The sequence below is a fragment of the Aegilops tauschii genome, chromosome 4 (assembly GCF_002575655.3).
Source record: "Aegilops tauschii subsp. strangulata cultivar AL8/78 chromosome 4, Aet v6.0, whole genome shotgun sequence".
Taxonomy (NCBI): domain Eukaryota; kingdom Viridiplantae; phylum Streptophyta; class Magnoliopsida; order Poales; family Poaceae; genus Aegilops; species Aegilops tauschii.
The window spans coordinates 148,061,045-148,079,038 of NC_053038.3; the positions used below are offsets into that span (position 1 = coordinate 148,061,045).

General features: G+C 44.8%; 1 protein-coding gene across 1 annotated transcript; it reads right to left on the minus strand.

Moving 5' to 3' along the window:
• Nucleotides 1-1,675: 1,675 nt before the first annotated feature.
• Nucleotides 1,676-2,656, minus strand: LOC109737930 (uncharacterized). The gene is made up of 2 exons (XM_020297048.1): nt 2,373-2,656; nt 1,676-1,886 (listed from the first exon to the last, which is right to left on the minus strand). The coding sequence occupies exons 1-2, from the start codon at nt 2,654-2,656 to the stop codon at nt 1,676-1,678; spliced, it is 495 nt and encodes a 164-aa protein (XP_020152637.1).
• Between the last annotated feature and the right edge of the window lie 15,338 nt (nt 2,657-17,994).

The window sequence follows — 17,994 nt, forward strand, 5'->3', positions numbered from 1 at the left end:
TAACGGGTTATCGGATCCAAAACCCGACCCGATAGCTTAACGGCGTTCTGTTACGGTGGATGCCACGTGTCGGTCACCCTTGACGAAAGCACTTCTGTGACGCGCGATTTATCGTCATGGAAGTGGACACTTCCGTGATGATAATTTTTGTAATGTCATGGAACACTTCTACGACAGCACAGGTATGACTATCTTGATTCTGTCATAAATTTGTCATGGATGTACATGCATGACAAAAAACGCGACCTACTGTGACAAACACGTATCGTCACGGAAGTGTATTTTTTTTGTAGTGTGTACTGCATGTGCACGCATTCCGTACTACAATGTTTGCACTACATTTTTGTGCACTGCATGGGTAGCATTTTTCTTTATTGTTTTTCCCTCTTACGTATCATTTTTCTAGTGTACGGGTGTGCACTGCTTTGTTGCTTCTGTGTGCACTGCATTCGTTATAGTCCCGTGCTGCAGGTGTACACTTTTTGCACTGCGTGCATCCTTCTTTGTGCCAAAGTTGTGACTGGTTATGCCAACGCTGCGGACTGCATGACTTACATTTAAGTACTGCATCAGGTGCACTAATTCTATGTTGTGCACTGCGCGAAAGTGCTTCTCTTGTGGTTCATTTTGAGCATGTACCGCACTTCATGCACACATATTGTGAACTTCCTTGTAAGACTTTGGAGAACTACACATATTTTTTAGAGACCTATTACGGGACTGGCTGGGGCCTGGTTGTAGCTGGGTGGTCAATTTTTTTCCTTATCTAAAGCATTTTTTTCTTTTGCAGTATATATATTTCGTGGTAGTACAAATGATGTCATTTGTACTGCTTGCATCAACGTTGAGTACTGCACTGCGCGTACCAAGTCTGTATGTTGTGCACTGAACGAAAGTTACTGCAGCCCCTTCGTTCTGCATTTATGGATGTACTGCACTTCATGTATACACTTTGTGAACTGCCTTATATTTTTTATGTGAACTGTATTCACGTTTCTTTATAAATATTAATATTAATGTTCTTTTTCTATAATTACTTTTTGTGGACTGCATGTGTACAAATGTATAATGCTTATTTTTTAGCATTGTGAACTGCATTAATCTTACTTTTTTAGGTATGAGTTGTAGTCAGATTACTTAATTTTTTTAACGTTGTTTTTGAATATGTTTTGTATGTGAATAGTATGTTTTGGTATCACACATTAAATTTTTCAAAGTTTTCTGGATACTTGTTCTAACACAAACTAATTTCAGCGAAAGCAATTGATCAGAAGCAAACTGTGATACATAAGCAAACAACAGAAATAAAATTTAATGATAATTTTAAAATGACATTGTTTTTACAAAAGAAATGTTCGATATGAAGCAATGGACATAATGAAAAGCTTGCATACATGAAACAAAGAACAACACAACGACTAAAGTAAAGTGAAACTAAACATAGCCTTGAATTATTTCTAGTTGCTGTATTGGATTACAGCCTTGTTCTTCTTCTGCTTTGCTTCTTTGTCTCTTTTTGCCCTGTCCACTCCCATGATGACATCATAGATGATTCTCCATGACTCATATGTTGCGAATGCATCTATTGCTCCATACTTGATAAGCTTTTCTGGTAGTGGGCAAAATGCCCACAGACTATGGTCCTCCTTGCGGTTAAATTTTTCTTCATGTCATGCTAGTGAATGTCTATCATCCTGCCGGAAACATCAGCCAAAGAGTCAAACTTCTTTTTATTGTATGGGTCCCTCCATTCCACCTGAATATCAATGTAGTTGTCGGAGTTGATCTCCAAACCAGATAGCTTCAGCTTGCTTTTGTCTCCTTCAATGGCGAATCCGACGAAGGTGTACTCACCATTCATGAGGAATTTTTCTAGTTCCATTGGCCTACAAGATGTTTGTATAGAGTAAATATAGTTTATTTTCTTAGAAGTACCAATATTTTTTGTTTTTTCTGAAACTGAACTGCAATATGAATATCTGAATCTGTTGCATTGAGTAGTTGCTAATACTTTGTTCAGCATAACTAGTAAATCTGATAATACATTGCATAAACAATGCATGTTTTGTGCATGATTGTATTCTTGAACTGAATTTCATACATGTTTTGTATAGTAATGTTGCGGTTTTCTATTGTTCAGTCAAATAGTTTGTAATTGGTAAAACAAAATAAAACTGTGTGTATTGCTAGATCATATAATTTAAGAATTGAACACATGAGTGACATACATGGAGCCAGATGAAAACTGTCAATGAATTCATATGCCATGCTTTTCAAAAATGAAAACCAAAGTTTAAATATTGGCGATTGCAGTGAAGAAAATTTAAAATCAATATTGACAATCAATAGTACAGATTGATAGTTATTCTGACCTGTCTTTAGCTGCAGAGATGTGGTAGACAAGGCATTCTTTTTCTACGCATAGCTGGAGACCTACTGCCCGCTGTGGCTTCACGTAGTGCGTGTACTCGACATCAACGCCGACTAGTTTGACGGGCATTCCGCCGAGCTTCCTCCTGAGCGTGGACAGCATCTTGTCCACGTCTTCACCCTTGCTTGTGCAAACGACGTGGAGCTTGTGGTTGCCGTGGAGGTTGACATCGTGGAGCTCCCTGGTGTACCTGCGGCGCTGCTGGTAAAGAGGTGCATCCACCATGACTCTCCTCTGCTCTCTCGTGTTTGTTCTGGAGAGAAGAGGTTGGTGAAAGGAAGTGTGGAGAAGAAGATGCAATGGGGTTTTTTGGGGTACGAAGCAGTTGTGTTTTCTCCTCTGCTCTCCTTGACAGGACGTGGGAGAGGTGGAGTGGGGTGGTAGCGTGGTGGGGCTCTGTTTTTAGTTACGTGGCAACTACAGAGAGGTTCTGCTATGAGGAGGCTCTGTTAGTGCGTTGGAAATCCGGAACGTCATGTCCTCTTTTTTCATGACTTGTTCAGGTATGCACGCAACTGTCAGAAAATGTGATGATTGTGTTTTTGGTGAATTTTCCTATTAAGTGCACTTCTTTGCTATCAGGACAGAACTGCGTATGTCCACATAGTGTACTGCATGGAAGTGAAATTTATTCTTCGTGCACTGAATTATATCGGATTAGGATTGATACAGATGTATGCACATTTAGTTTCTTGATGGAGTTCTTTCATGCAGTTCTTTATTTTATAATGGACTGCTTTGCTTAACTAACAGGGCTGCATTCTTCATTTTAGCCATACTGCAATGCAGTAGAAGGAGAACTGCATTTCAGAAAAAAGAATACTTCGTGCTTCCACGTGGAGAACTGCATTGTTTGGCGTCGCGGACTGCATTTGTATGTTGACTTTGGGCTTTCTGCGTTTTATATATTAATAGCGAACTGTAGTTTCTGGCAGTGCCCACGCACATTTTCTTTTGTTGTTGTTATTCATTTAAAAATGTTTCTCATTTTTCTTTGATGTTTTATTTTTTAAGTTATTGTTTTTTCTTAGTGGGCCTTGTTGGGCCTGTGTTCGTGGAGTGAAGACACATTGGGCCCAAGTCGGCCTGTGAGCACGGCTGGTTCCCTATGCGTTGTGTGCGGCCTAATATTTAGTCCCACCTCGCCCGCGGAAGGCGCGCCTGACCTGTTTATAAGCGCTGGCGAGGCAGCCGTATCGAACTCCTCTAGTTACTTATTTGGGCGCTTATACAGAGCGCTCGTTGCTTTATGCTCTCTGACCTGTGGGCCCATGTGCGCCCGGCCCCATGCGTTGTGGCTCAGTACGGCTCGCCTACGGTGGGCACAGACCTACTACGAGACTGGCTGGGGCCGGATGCACCTGTGGTGGTCAATTTTTTTCTTTGTATTTTTTATCTTAAGTATTTTTTCAACGTAGGGGCGTGCACTGGTTATCAAACCATTCATGCACTGCATTGTTCAGGGTTCTGTACTGCATGTGCACGCATTCCGTACTACATGTTCAGGTCTCATTTTTTGTTTTCATGTTTTTGCTCTTACGTAATCTTTTTTCCAATATAGGGGAGTGCACTGCTTAGTAAACATACCTGTACTACATTGATTATGTTTCTATACTGCAGGTTCATATATTTCCACACTACATTTTTTTAATGTAGGAGCGTGCACTGCTTAGCAAATCATCCGTGCATTGCATTGATCAGGGTTCTGTACTACATGCGCACGCATTCCGTAGTACATGTACAGTTCTCATTTTTTGTTTTCATGTTTTTGCCCTTATGTAATCTTTTTTCCAATGTAGGGGAGTGCACTGCTTAGTAAACATACCTGTACTGCATTGATTATGTTTCTGTACTGCAGGTTCATATATTTCCGCACTACATATACAGGTCGCATTTTTTTCTTTTTGTGTTTTTGCTCTTATGTATTCTTTTTTTTTCAAATTTAGGGGTGTTCACTGCTTCGTTGGGTATGTGTAAACTTCATTCGACAGGGTCTGCACTGCATTGGTACACAATTTGCACTGCATGCGTTCTATTTGCACACTGCATCTTATTTTCGTTTTGTGCACTGCTCGAATCTAATGATTCATAAGCAAACAACAAAAAACAAATTATCACAGGCATTCTGTACGAAAAGTTCATCATCAGCAAACTAATTTCAACAGAAAGCAATCTAAGATAATCAAAGTTCACATCATTACAAGCGATTCTGCATGGCAAGCAAACTAAGTTCAGCAAAAGCAAATGATCACAATCAAACTAACGATACATAAGCAAACAACATAAATCAAATTTGATGATAATTCTAAAACGACACTGGCATTGTTGGCTCTTTGGCCGGCACCATCTTCTTCTTCACTAGTTAGCATCTCCCCATCCCCAGCTGCTCCTCGCGCGCTTCTTGTGGGGCTCCTCCTTCTCCAGCTTTGCACGGCGAAGCCCGTCCTGGGTGAGGGTGATGCGGTTCCATATCTCGTATGCTGCGTAGGCGTCTTTTGCCACGTACTCGATGTGCCTCATGGACAGAGGCAGGGTGGCCCAGCGCTTGTGCTCGTCGTCGGTGATCTTCTTCTTCATGTTGTTGTAGTAGTCGTCGATGAGCATGCCGGAGACGTCTCCAAGGGAGTCCAACTCCTTGGTTGCCTCGGGCACCCTCCACTCCTTCTAGATGTTGACGAAGTTGGCTACCTCTAGATTGACGCGCTCTAGCCTGGTTTTGTCGCCGTCAATGGAGAAGCCTGAAAAGGTGTACCTGGGGTCGGCGAGGAAGTTGTCGAAGACTGTGCACCTTTCAGCGACGCTCAGTTGGAAGAGCAGCACCGGGTGTTTCTTGCCGATGGAGAGTTGGCAGAGGGCGGGTTTCTGCGTCGCTTCAGGCTCGTTGTTGTACTCGAGATCAATGCCGACGATCTTGTGGCGCTGGAGGCTGAGGTGGCGCTCGTACTGCGCAAGGGTGATCGCCATCTACTTCTTGCCGTTGGTGTGGATGATGTGCAACTTGGTGTTGCTGTGGCCCTTCACATCCTTGTACTCGTCGGCGAACGCCATTGCCGATAGTAGGGCTTGGTGTTTTGCGTGGAGATGGATGTGATGGAGCGATTTGGTGGCAGTGCAATGGATACTTGTGTTGTTGTGGATGAGAAGGCCTATGGCAAGGGTCTGAATTTAAAGGGAGGGCGCGAGGTGGGATGGCCGTATCGGATGAACTGCACGATCTCGCTAACGATGCGGTTTGTGGAGATCGTGGGTTGGTGTTGCGTCTGTGATCCTAGGCTTGTGGCATGGAACCGCTCCGATTGGGTGGTTGTATGCGAACGTGGTGTTTTTTAACGTGGTTTTTTTATTTTTGATCAGTAAATTTTTTTAACCACCACTATCTGTGCGAACGGGCATTTTGTCACGTTTATATGTATCTTGCGTGATAATGAAACTACATTGATTACAGTTCCGCACTGCATCGTGTGCAATGGAGAACTGCATTCTGTGTATAGGTAAGTATTCACAGTATTTTTAGCGTGTCCTTGATGCAGCCCCTGAATAAAGTACAATGTATTCCGCAATTTTATGAGTTTTTTTCACTGTCTTCTATTCCGTGTTCATATTTCTAGTGCTGCGTACTGCATCTGTTTTTTTGCCTGTACTTACTGCAGTCCCTGGTACAGGAGCGGTAGGGGGTTGCCCCCCCCCATTTTTTTGAAGTTATTGTTTTTTCTTAGTGGGCCTTGTTGGGCCTGTGTTCGTGGAGTGGAGACGCATTGGGCCCATGTCGGCTTGTGAGCACGGCTGGTTCCCGGTGCGTTGTGTGCGGCCTAATGTTTCGTCCCACCTCGCCCGCGGAAGACGCGCCCGACCTGTTTATAAGCGCTGGTGAGGCAGTCATATCGAACTCCTCTGGTTACTTATTTGGGCGCTTATACACGGCGCTCGTTGCTTTATGCTGTATGTCCTGTGGGCCCATGTGCACCCGGCCCCACGCATCGTGGCTCAGAACGGCTCGCCTACGGTGGCGCGGACCTACTACGAGACTGGCTAGGGCCGAATGCACCTGTGGAGGTCAATTTTTTTCTTTGTATTTTCTATTTTATGTGTTTTTTCAATGTAGGTGCGTGCACTTCTTAGCAAAACATCCGTGTACTGCATTGATCAGGGTTCTGTACTACATGTGCACGCATTCCGTACTACACATGTTTGCGCTACATTTTTGTGCACTGCATGGATAGCATTTTTCTTTATTCTTCTTCCCTCTTATGTATCATTTTTTCTAGTGTACGGGTGTGCACTGCTTTGTTGCCTCTATGTGCACTGCATTCGTCATGGTCCAGTGCTGCAGGTGTACACATTTTGCACTGCGTGCATGCTTCTTTATGCTAAAGTTGTGACTGGTTATGCCAACGCTGCGGACTGCATGGCTTACATTTAAGTACTGCATCAGGTGCACTAATTCTCCTTTTGTGCACTGCGCGAAAGTGCTTCTCTTGTGCTTCATTTTGAGCATGTACTGCACTTCATACACACATATAGTGAACTTTCTGGTAAGACTTTGGGGAACTACACACATAAAATGGTGTGTGGATTATAATTTTTTAGAGAATTATTATTTAATGATCTACGGTTAGTTCATTGGAATTTGTGCAGTCAGAGTCTGTGTAGAACTTCCTGGTAAGACTTTTTCTTTGGTAACATAAACCTTTATTAATTGTCCTTCATTCTTGGTAACATAACTTTCATTAACTTCCCTTTAATATTCAATTTTGACCTGTTTGTATTCCTCTTCTACAAATGTAGGCCAACTTCTACCCTTCCTTTGCAGTTCATTTCTCCTCTAGCCGCAACTTCTCTCCTTTCTCTAGCCTCTCTTTATTTTTTTCCTTCTCTAGGTTTTTGTTGCGATGGCTCCAGTCCCCTGCGCGAATCTCTCCTGCTGCGGCCATGGTTGTGGTGTGCGGACGCACTGCGATTGCTCAGCTTGCTCGCAGGCCCGTCGTACTCGTCGTGGGGGGAAGGTATTGTGTCGAGCTGGGCGAGCGGAGCAGCTTGCATATGGCACAGTATTCACAGAAGGATTGGATATGGGCCACATCAACGTTTCTGAGTTCTATTCCGCCCTGCTTCGCCGTGGCCTTGGCCGCACAAGTCCTTTTGTCCATCAGCTTACGCCAACAGATGTGGAGACTCACTACAAGATGGTATTTTTCGCTTGATCTGATTTTTTTTCTTTGTGTTTTCTATTTTTTTGTATAATTCCATACTAGTCTGAACTTCTAGTTTTATAGGAATGCACTTATTTTGTTCTATTGAAGTGTACTGCACTTTGTACTTATATCTTGTTTTTATTTTTTTGCTTGTGTGCATGGAGCTCGTGTTTTTTTGCATGGTTACAATATGTGAACTGCTTAGATACTAGATGAGAACTAATAGTTTCCACAATTTTCCCTGCTTGTACATTGTGTACTACATGCAGGTAGTCTCGATAACTTCATAATAGTTATAAGCGTACTTCTTGTTTGCAAGTTCTGCACTGCACATTAGATTTCGTTTAATCTGTACTGCCTTTTTGTAGAAAATTCCCCAACGAGCTGTTAGGTATCTCCGGCTCAAGAAGAAGGGAATTCTCCAAGTTGTTCTTGGTATTGGACAGCTTAAACCAGCCAAGTACCATGTAGGCGTTGACGGGCGGCTATGTCTGCAGAAAGGGTGGAAGGAATTTGTCATTGATAGTGGCCTGATGTCTGAGCAAGTTGTTGTCCTCAACTTCTTTGAACTCGAGGATCGTACGGTTAGAATCACGTTTGACATGATTGGTTAAGGTTATGAGGTTGATTTGTAATAAGTACTTTTGCGTGTCGAACGCTTCATCTTTTTGATGTGTTTTGTAATAAGCACTTTTGTGATCTGAACCGCTTCAACTATTATTCTGAACTTCATGCTGCCAGTGAGCTAACTGCATTTTTTCATCGTTTTTGGGTCAAAATGTGTCAAAGTTTTACTCTAGACTGCTATATATATGGTATACTCTATACACCATTTCTCTTTACATGGTTTAGTTGAATAACTCATAGTCAGCGGGAAATTTGTGTTTACACAAAATTTAAACTGATACATGAGTCATACAGATAAGCAAACAGCTATGCATATGATTAATTTATTGAAGTTCATCTATATGGTCGTTAACCTGCTGCTTCTCCGCGGTGACTAGAGCGTGTCTAATGTCGCACTTTCTTTTGTTTTCCGTGGCGGTGTTGCTTGTTCTTGTCTTTGCACCATTGTGTTTGTAGTTCCTCGCGTGCTGGTTGATGGCGGCTTTTCTTTTTCAGCGTTGTGAACTGCATGCTTCTTTGCTCCCCGCGTGCTGGTTGATGGCTGCTTTCGTTTTCCAGTGTTGTGAACTGCATCCTTCTTTGCTCCCCTCGTGCTTGTTGATTGCGGTTTTTGTTTTTGAGTGCTGTGAACTGCATCCTTCCTTGCTCCCCGCTTGCTTGTTGATGGTGGCTTTCGTTTTCCAGCGCTGTGAACTGCATCCTTTCGTGCTCCTACCTTGTTTTTTGAAAGTGGTGTCGTTCTCGATTGTTTCTATACAGCAGCATTCGCTTGTGGTAGTCTTGTTGGCATTTTTCTTCATGTTCTTCGTCCTCTTCACTCTATTCTTCCTCTTCCTCATCTTCATCATCTGTTTCTTCATAAGCCACTGCTTCTTCAGTTTCTTCATGTTCTTCGTCCTCTTCACTCTCTTCTTCTTCCTCCTCTTCTTCATCTGCTTCTTCATAAGCCATTTCTTCTTCAGTAGTGTCACCATCTTCTTCTTTGATTTCATCGCATTCGTCTTACTCATTTTCTGATCTTGTTCTTTTGGGGCAGGTTCTTGAATTGTGTCTCTTCCTCTTTTTGCAGATGCTACAGCGTCTCGGTTTCGTCCATTTCTTAGTGTTGTGAGTGGAATTTCTGTTTGGTTGTGCATCGCCATGACCTCGTTTTTCTTGTTCATGTCTTTTTGTACATGTCCTGGAATTGTGGCCGCTGATTTCATTACGTGTCTTGCACCTTCTTATTCCCAGTGGGTGACCATCACTGTCCAGCTCAGGCTGTGGCTTACTATTTTTGTCATCATTTTTCTCCTTGCATGCAACCTTTTTCTGGGTTGCGTCGGCCCCTTTCTTCCTTCCTCTTGTGTTCGAAACAGGAGGTGGAAGAATTGTTTCTTTTTTGATAGCACCAGTTCCGCTGTGTTCGGTATTTTCTACTTGCTCGGCATTATTGTCATGCTGGGATTTCTCTGCTTGCTTTAGTTTTGCTGCTTATTCTTCTTCTTCGTTGAGCACATCAACTTCCTCGATCAGTGCCCTCATACCAGACAACGCTCTGTGGCACCCAGCGTCGGACCTTGTCGCTCTGTTTGCAAGGTTCATTGCTATTTCTGTCAGCAATTTTCTACGGCAAAAAAGCGAGGTTCCATCTGGTGCTGTTTGTTCATAGTTTCTTCTGTCAAACGTCGCATCTGATCTTGCGTTACGGGTGTATCTTTTCATGATGTACACCTCAGGAATCTTGAGTACTCTCAAGTGAGAAAGCATGCATAACACATGGAAGCAAAAGAGCCCTGCAGACAACACATGTTTTCTTTGTTTTGTAAGTGAACTCCACGAAATTAATAAACACATTTTTTCATTATTTGTTCATTTTAAAGAAGTGAACTTCATTTGGTTTTGTGAATTAGTCATGCATGTGGACTTTTAAAGTTCAGTAAGTGAGCTTTCGTGCATGACTATCAGAAACTAGAATTTTTTGTGATAGGAGTCTCACATGTGTGTGTCCAAAGTTTGCACTCACATTCGTAGACACCATTCTGTTCATCGGCGACCACTTGGACATTATGCCTTGCCCAGTCAAATGCATCCAATCTGTTGTAGTGGTGTACGAGATACTTTGTTAGTTTCTCAAGGCACCGTTCTGCTCTGAATGCAGTGCTACGGTAGAGTGTTTCTTTGAAATCTGCAAACACTTCCCTTGTATACACTTTTGATAGCGGAACTTCGAACCCAAACTGGGTTGTTATCTTTACCTCTGACTGCATGATCAGAAATGCACTGTTACGAACCAGAGAAATGAAAAAATTGTTTGTTTTTGTAGTTATATTTTAAGCAGTTTTTTATTGACATTTTGTTTACCTCATTTGCTACTGTCTCTCTGTGCTCGACGGCCTTCCTGGTCTGAATGCACTTGTCGACCTGCTGGGCAAACAAATGGAGATCATGCTTCTCTGTGACAATCTTTTTCTTTAGTATGCGGTTCATGCTCTCGCTTCTCTGTGTGGAAGTCATCCGAGCACAGAAAATTTCCTTGTAGTAAGCCGAGATCCACTCGTGCCTGTCATCCCACACCGAATTCATCACTTCATCGTCTTGCAAGTTGTATCTCTGAATGAGGTCCTTCCATGCTCGTTCAAATTCTTACGGCATTAGTGGGTGGTTCAGCACCGCATTGAGGTCATCTTTGAGTTTCTCGTGCGCCTTATACAGCAAGGCGAGGTGGTCTTTGTACTTCTTCATGATATGCCACCGACACAACTTATGCAGAGTACTTGGGAGGATAGTTTTTAATGTTGCCTTCATCGAAGAACACTGGTCTGAGAAGGCACAAATAGTGTTTTTTTATTAAGTTGTTTGTGTGTGTGTAAGATAGATGGAAGAAATATAAGTGCACCAAACAAACGTAAGTATGCATGTGTTTTTTTTGTACCTGTGGGCATGCAGATTGGCAGCTTGTTGTTCATACACCTCAGACGATGGTATTGTTTCGTCTCGCATGAGGGCAACAGCAAATATGGTGCTCTGTAGATGATGGTTCACTCCCACAAAGACTCCCAACGGCATGTGGAATTTGTTAGTTTTATACGTCGTGTCAAATGTAACGTAGTCTCCAAAATCTTCATACGATCCTTTGCAACTTGCGTTGGCCCAAAAGACGTTTCTTATACAGTTATCTGCATCAACTCTGGGTTTATCTTCTGCATATTCTCGAAGAAATCCAGAAGTTTCTTGACGTCATCTTGGGACTCTTCTCTGGCAAACTTTTGTTTCCTACATTTTCAAACGCAATGCAAACTCATCTCATCAAACAGGAAATAATTACCGACAGGATGCTCAAGCGATATGGTTTGTGATGTGCTTACTTGTTTACCCAGTCGTGGCTAGTATGTGCCATGTACTGTAGACCACCGGACATACCCGACATCGTTGACATCATCTGAGTGTGTGTGTGGTTGTCCAGTTGCATGTCTTTCACTAACTGGTCTATCAAAGGATCGTCTTTTTTGTGCGATCACATGTGCAAAAGCATCCCAGGGCTTTCCAGCATCTTGTGATTGTGGTTGAGTTCAACCATTTCTATCACAAATTTGCCATCCTTCCTCTTTTTGACTCTAATCTTTGCCTTGCAGTCAATTCTTTTTTATGTCTTTTGACGTTTCCGGTGATAATCTGACACGGTCTGCTTGTGCGTCCCTTCTCTTGAGCAGACAATGTAGGCATTTGTCCTGTGTTTTGCCCTCTTGCGTATGCCAAACCATGCACATCTTGCATAATTGTTGTAAAAGTCCCATGCCTTGTCGTACGTGGTGAACTTCATTCCAGCGGCAGGTATGAGGTTCAGCGGCATGTTTTTATCCTGCATTAAGTGCAATGCTCTATGAGATAATTTGTTCTGTTCTGTTTTTTAAATACGAGGAGTGCATACGAGTTTAATAAAGCATTGCAATGTTCCTAAGTTTTCATAAGAATCCAATGTATTAGATGCTAGGTCAAACCTCACAAGAAATATCAGTGTGCACTACAATGTTATCTGAATGTACTGCAAGTATTATTATTATTATTCAGAACATAAACTTACATGTGTGTAGAGTCGTTCACCAGATGGTGTTTGCAGCTCACCGGGTTGTATTGGACATGGCGGGGTTATAGCAGATCTGTGTAGTTGAGGATCTCGCGGCGGCAATAGTGAGGAGGATTTGTACCTGCTGTTGACTTTTGACCGAGGCACCGTTGGTGGTCGTAGTGTCGAAGTTGATGCAGCAACTCTGCTTGCAGCACTGTTTTTCGGTGCAGCAGGTGGATGCTGAGCTCTATTTTGGGGTGCAGCAGGTGGACGTGGTGGTAATCCAGTGTTGTGACGATGTCTCGGTGGATTGGTTTGAAAATTTTGGAGCGGTGGCACATCATCATAGTCATAATCATATTCATCATCTGCTGCAACATCATGTTCAACTGCATCATCATTGTCTGTTCGGACATTCTGTCCAAACGTAGTGAACTCGTGCTTATACTCTGGGTTGAGAACTGTTATTGGCTCATCTTCATCGTCGTCATCTTCATCCTCCTGTCCATGAGTGCCCTCCCAGATGAAGGTGACATCGTCGTCATCCTCGACTACATCTTCTCCCTGGAAAAAATCCTCTTCTGGAGAGTAGTGCACCCTGTTTGTTGTCGTGAAGAATCCTCGAGGAATCTCAGGGGGGAACCTAGCCAGTATCTCTTTCAGAAGAAGCTTTACTCTTCTGAAAGTTGTTGTTCCCAGGGTTGTCAATTATGCGCGACATTTTGTATCTGCTGAACGTCATTTCCTGCACACAAAATGACCAAGCTGCATTGTCAGGCAAAATGAACTGAATCATGCGAACTGCAATGTGTTACAAATGGTACTGCGAAACTAATGCAAGCTGACTACATCACCCTACAAGGTGAACTAAAGTAACCGCACTGCATTGTTGTCTGTAATGAACCTACACAAGTGCACTGCATAACCAAGCAAGTTCACTACATTTTCCCCCACAACGAACCGAAGCAACCGCACTGCATCGTTTTTTTAGGCGTACGGGACTGCGTGTACTGCTTTGTCTGGAATAACTAAACTGATATGGTTGAGGAATTGTACTGCTTACCTCGTGTTGTAGTGATTTCTTGCGTTTGCAGGAGGAAGTTCTCTTCTCGTCCGTCTGCACAACTTTCGCATTCGCCCGTGCAGTCCACTTGCCCTTCAGAAGTTCATGAGCGTTCTAGACGTTGCTCAAGGTGAACGGAGACGGAGGATTTGCTCTGAAGGTCGTTGCAGACTTAATCCAAGAAGCTGCCGTGGATGAAGGAACCTTGCGCACAGTCCTCCTTGCTCGAATTGGTTTGATGTCGAGGGAGCACCAATCCACATCTGATGAAGTACAACTAATTGCAGGCCCGGAGGAGTTCGGCGGCGGCGCTACTGAGCTGCTGCCATGGAAGAAGGCCGATACGCTGGTTGGGGCGGCGTTGCTCGTTTGCTGCCGCGGAAGAAGGCCGAGAGGCGATGGGCGGCGGCGCTGCTTGCCCGCTGCCGCGGAAGAATGCCTGGAGGGGAGGGGCGGCGTCGCTGCCGGCCGCTACCGCGGAAGAAGGCCTGGAGGGGAGGGGCGGTGGTGCTCCCAGGCTGCCGCCGCGGGAGAAAGCGGGGAGGAGAGGGGCGGCATCGCTGCCAGGCCGCCATCGCGGAAGAAGGCCGGGAGGGGAGGGGCGGCGGCGCTCCCAGGTCACTGCCGCGGTAGAAGGCCGGGAGGGGAGGGGCGGCGGCGCTCCCAGGCCGCTGCCACGGTAGAAGGCCGGGAGGGAAGGGGCGGCGCTCCCAGGCCGCTGCCGCGGTAGAAGGTCGGGAGGGGAGCGGCGGCGGCGATCTGGTGGGTGATGTGCAGAATAAGGCTGGTGTTACTAAAATAAGACTCTTAAGGAGTGTTATCATAATAGACCCACCCTATATATATATATATATATATATAGGACAGCACTATTCTAATCCCAGGATTAGAATAGTTATTTGGATCACATCAGCCCCTATAAGGGCCCCACAGAACCCCTCCCGAACTTCTGAACTGCCCGGCCCGACCCACTAGATTCGGAGGCCGCCCCGACAGGATGCACCTGATCCCCCGATCCCGATCCCGAGCGGACCAACCCCCCTCCTCGTCGCTCCTCCCCTCGATCCACGACCTCCCCCTGTGGTTCGCCGCTGATCTTCGCCGGATCCGGTGCCTCCCCCCGTCTCCAGCTCCCGGCCGACCAAATCCGGCACCTCCCCCCGTCTCCAGCTCCTGGCCGACCAAATGCGGCGCCTCACCTCCGTCGCCACCTCCTGGCCGACCACCGGCGTGGGCGAACGAGCGATGGCGGACGCCGGCACGAGGGAGCCCGCGTTGCCTAGATGCAGCGAAGCCGCCATGGACTTCCGGAAGCCCCATCCTCCTTCCATCCTCAGTGCCTGACGCCTTGGCAGAGTAGATGACGGCCCCTACGCAAGCTACGGCGAACGGTGCGGCCAACGGAGCAACTCCGTGGCGGAGGTGGCATCGGCGGCGCCTTCAAATCCAGCAACGGTACATGAACTTTCTCCCACTTGTTGCCTTCTTCTTCAATCTTGCCTTGCCTGACCTTATTGCTTTGTGCAGATGAACTTCGCGCCCTCTGCAAGACATGGATTGCCATGGAATTCCTCTCTTACCTCCCCGACGAATTGCTCTCAAGGTGGCCTATCAGCTGCTAGAAAAAGGTTGGCCAAACTTCTAGCCATGGTAAGGTTGAACTTCCTTCTGTTTGTCATTTTCTTACAGCCATGTGAAGTTCAGGTACTGTGTGAGCATCAGTCTAGGCTACAAAAAGCATTATAAAATCTGCCTGCTTACAGCCATGTGAAGTTCACGTAGTGTGTGAGCCTTAGTCCAAGCTGCAAAATATTTGGAAATCTGCCTGCATTCACATGTGAAAAGCAATGTGAAGTTCAACTATTAAGTGTGCTAGAGTTCAGGTTGGTATGTACAAGGTTGTGTGCAAAAAATAAAAGGAAAATAGAGCATGCATGTGATCACATGAAGGTCAGGTTGGTATGCACTAGTGGTTCAACCATTCAAACTCATGAAGTTTCAGGTTTTTTAACTGTAGACAGTATTTCCCCATTGCATGCAAACAAGAAGTTCAGGTTGTGGAGAGTGCCCAGTTCAGGTACATATAAGTAATCAAATAGTGTAGAATTAACACAATGTGAGGTTCATTCTGTGAAGGGCGCTCAGTTAAGGTACAAAAGAATTGACAGATGCTCAGCTCAATGCAGAGTGTGATGCCTGTCCTACGGAAAAAAATATGTACATGGACACCACTTTTATATGAGAAGTTCAGGTTGTCAATAATGCTTAGTTCAGTTACAAATGTATAGGCAGATGTAACTTGTGTGCTAATAAACATTTTTTCTTTTATGTCAGCAAGACGAGAGACGCATGAAGAAGCTTAGAAGTTCCCAGCAGCAAGTACACAATCCTTAGCATGTACGCGTTGCACCACCCCCTCAATGGGTCACCCCTCAAATGCACCAACAACATTACCAACCTGCTCCAGACAAAAAATGGATGACACCCGAAACACATGAAGACTTCCAAGATGCTGGGTCACAGCCCTATCCGCACAACTTTGCGCCTCCACCTAATTGGGAGACGCCAGAAATCCCCCGCGGATTCTTTGTATCCACCAGCAGACTCCCAAGCACGCCGATGGAGGAGGGTGTTAGCTCAAGTCCTGCGTGTAACTCTGGAGTTTATCCTGGTGAGCCTCGTCAATGCCAAAGGGAAGGAACTAAACTGGATCCCAGGACTAATCCAACAGGAACACACACACGGAGGAGAGTGGTCTGCACACTACCACCGTTGGATCCTACTGTTGCTGCTATAAGTCAGAATTGTACGGGACATAAGGTAGATGGATCCCTTCACAAAACAAAAGAGCAAACCAAATCTAGGATCGCAATACCTCCACAACCACCTCAAGCAAAAAGGAGGCAAACAAGAAAGAGGCCATCTTCAGCCCTCCTTCCTCCTCGTGATCCACTCCTTCATCCTGCTATGATTACTCCGCCGTGCACCATCCCAGAGGGACAGCAGCAGACTCCGGTGGAGTTGTGATCATACATGCACGTAAGTGAAGCAAATATTTAGGTATTTATATACGCATCTTGTATTATCTGCAAATTTTCTGCTCCCTCCAGGATAACAAGTTCAGAAACTGCATTTTAACGTGTCGTTTGGATTATTTTTTCTTTTTCTACAGATGCCGGATCTCCCGGATTATCTAATACCAAGACTAAAGATGCGATTCCAAGATGTAGAGAAAGCAAGGGAATTTTATAGCAGATACGCCAGACACGCTGGTTTTGGAATCAGGAAGACGGGGGGGAATGACAACCACAAGTATTTTGTTTGTGCGTTCCAAGGGAAACACACAACTTCTGTTTCGGAGGCTCACAGGAAGCGAAACAAAACATCGCAGAGGATAGGCTGCAATGCAAGAATGAGGGTGAAGGTGCAGGAGGATAACACATGTGTGGCAGTGGATATTGACTACAATCATAATCACCAACTCATGCAAACTGATGACATGCTGGTATTCTTGCACTCACACAAGAATTATGACCCCACTATTCTGGAGTACGTAAAGCTCCTGTGACACCCAAAAATTTTAATTGGCTTTATCAAACTTTTATTTGATTTGTGGGAGGTTATTTAAATTTTTCTTCTAAAGGACTCTCCTTCTCAAAAAAATTCTTTTATAACAAGTATTTTATTTGGTTCCATCCAAAACTTGATCTTTGGTCATGGAGGTTTTTCCATCTTATGTTGACTCAACACAAATGTTTTTCATTTCGGAAAGCTCTTGAAAATCTATTCTTTTTAAAATAGCCCTATGGCATTTGGAGTGATTCTTCCCCTTTCAAAATCTCCTCTTGCCATGACCTAAGTGGAAATCCCCTCCCAAAAGCCATCTCCCCTTTTTTGTGTCAAGATAAACTTCAAATCCAGCAAGTTGAACTCCCCCATGATTATTTTTCCATTTATTTCTTATCAAAAACTTTTCCTGCCTTCTATTTTGATCCTTGGAGGTTTACAAAGAAACTACCATTTCTCCTTTGAGTTTTGCCTCCAAACAAATTTCCCTGGCTAGTCCTTAGAGCCCTCAACCAGGTTCCATGTAGACCACTGGTCTCCAGTTCAAAAATTTCAAATTGTGCTTGCTGCAAGTTTGGACCATATTTGTCAAATTTGATGAAATTCATTTGTTTTCTCCTCCTAAAAATTTGAGAAAATTCAGGCAGCCTCTGGATGCATCGAGAGGTCACCTCACCAAGTCCCAGCTCCAGAAAAAAAATTCCTCATGCCAAATCATATCGTCGAACACCTGAAGGGCACTGTTTCTGTCAAGTTCAGAAAGTTCAGTAAACAGTTTCAGAGCCGCTGTCGTTTTCTTCAGAACCCCTCCTCGATCTCGCCAGTAGCTGCAGTGGCACCTTGCGCCCTGTGCCTCCTTCTTATCCCTGCGCCGCACGATCGCCTGGAAGCTTGCGGGCGTCGGCGACGAGCTGGCAGAGGTGTGCCTCCCCGTGAGTGGCAGCAGTAGCGCCCTTTGCGGCTGCCAGAGAGGCGCAGCGTTGGACGGCGCCGTCCAGCAGCGCCCAAGCCACCAGAGGCCACCGCGTAGCCATCCACTCACCTATGCACGCTGCAGGTCCGTCGT

Excerpts from the sequence above, each read along its gene's own strand:
- LOC109737930 (XM_020297048.1), bottom strand. The coding sequence starts at position 2,656 with ATGGTGGATGCACCTCTTTACCAGCAGCGCCGCAGGTACACCAGGGAG. Across the intron at positions 1,887-2,372 it reads ATCTCTGCAGCTAAAGACAG|GCCAATGGAACTAGAAAAAT; the intron begins GTCAGAATAACT and ends AACATCTTGTAG.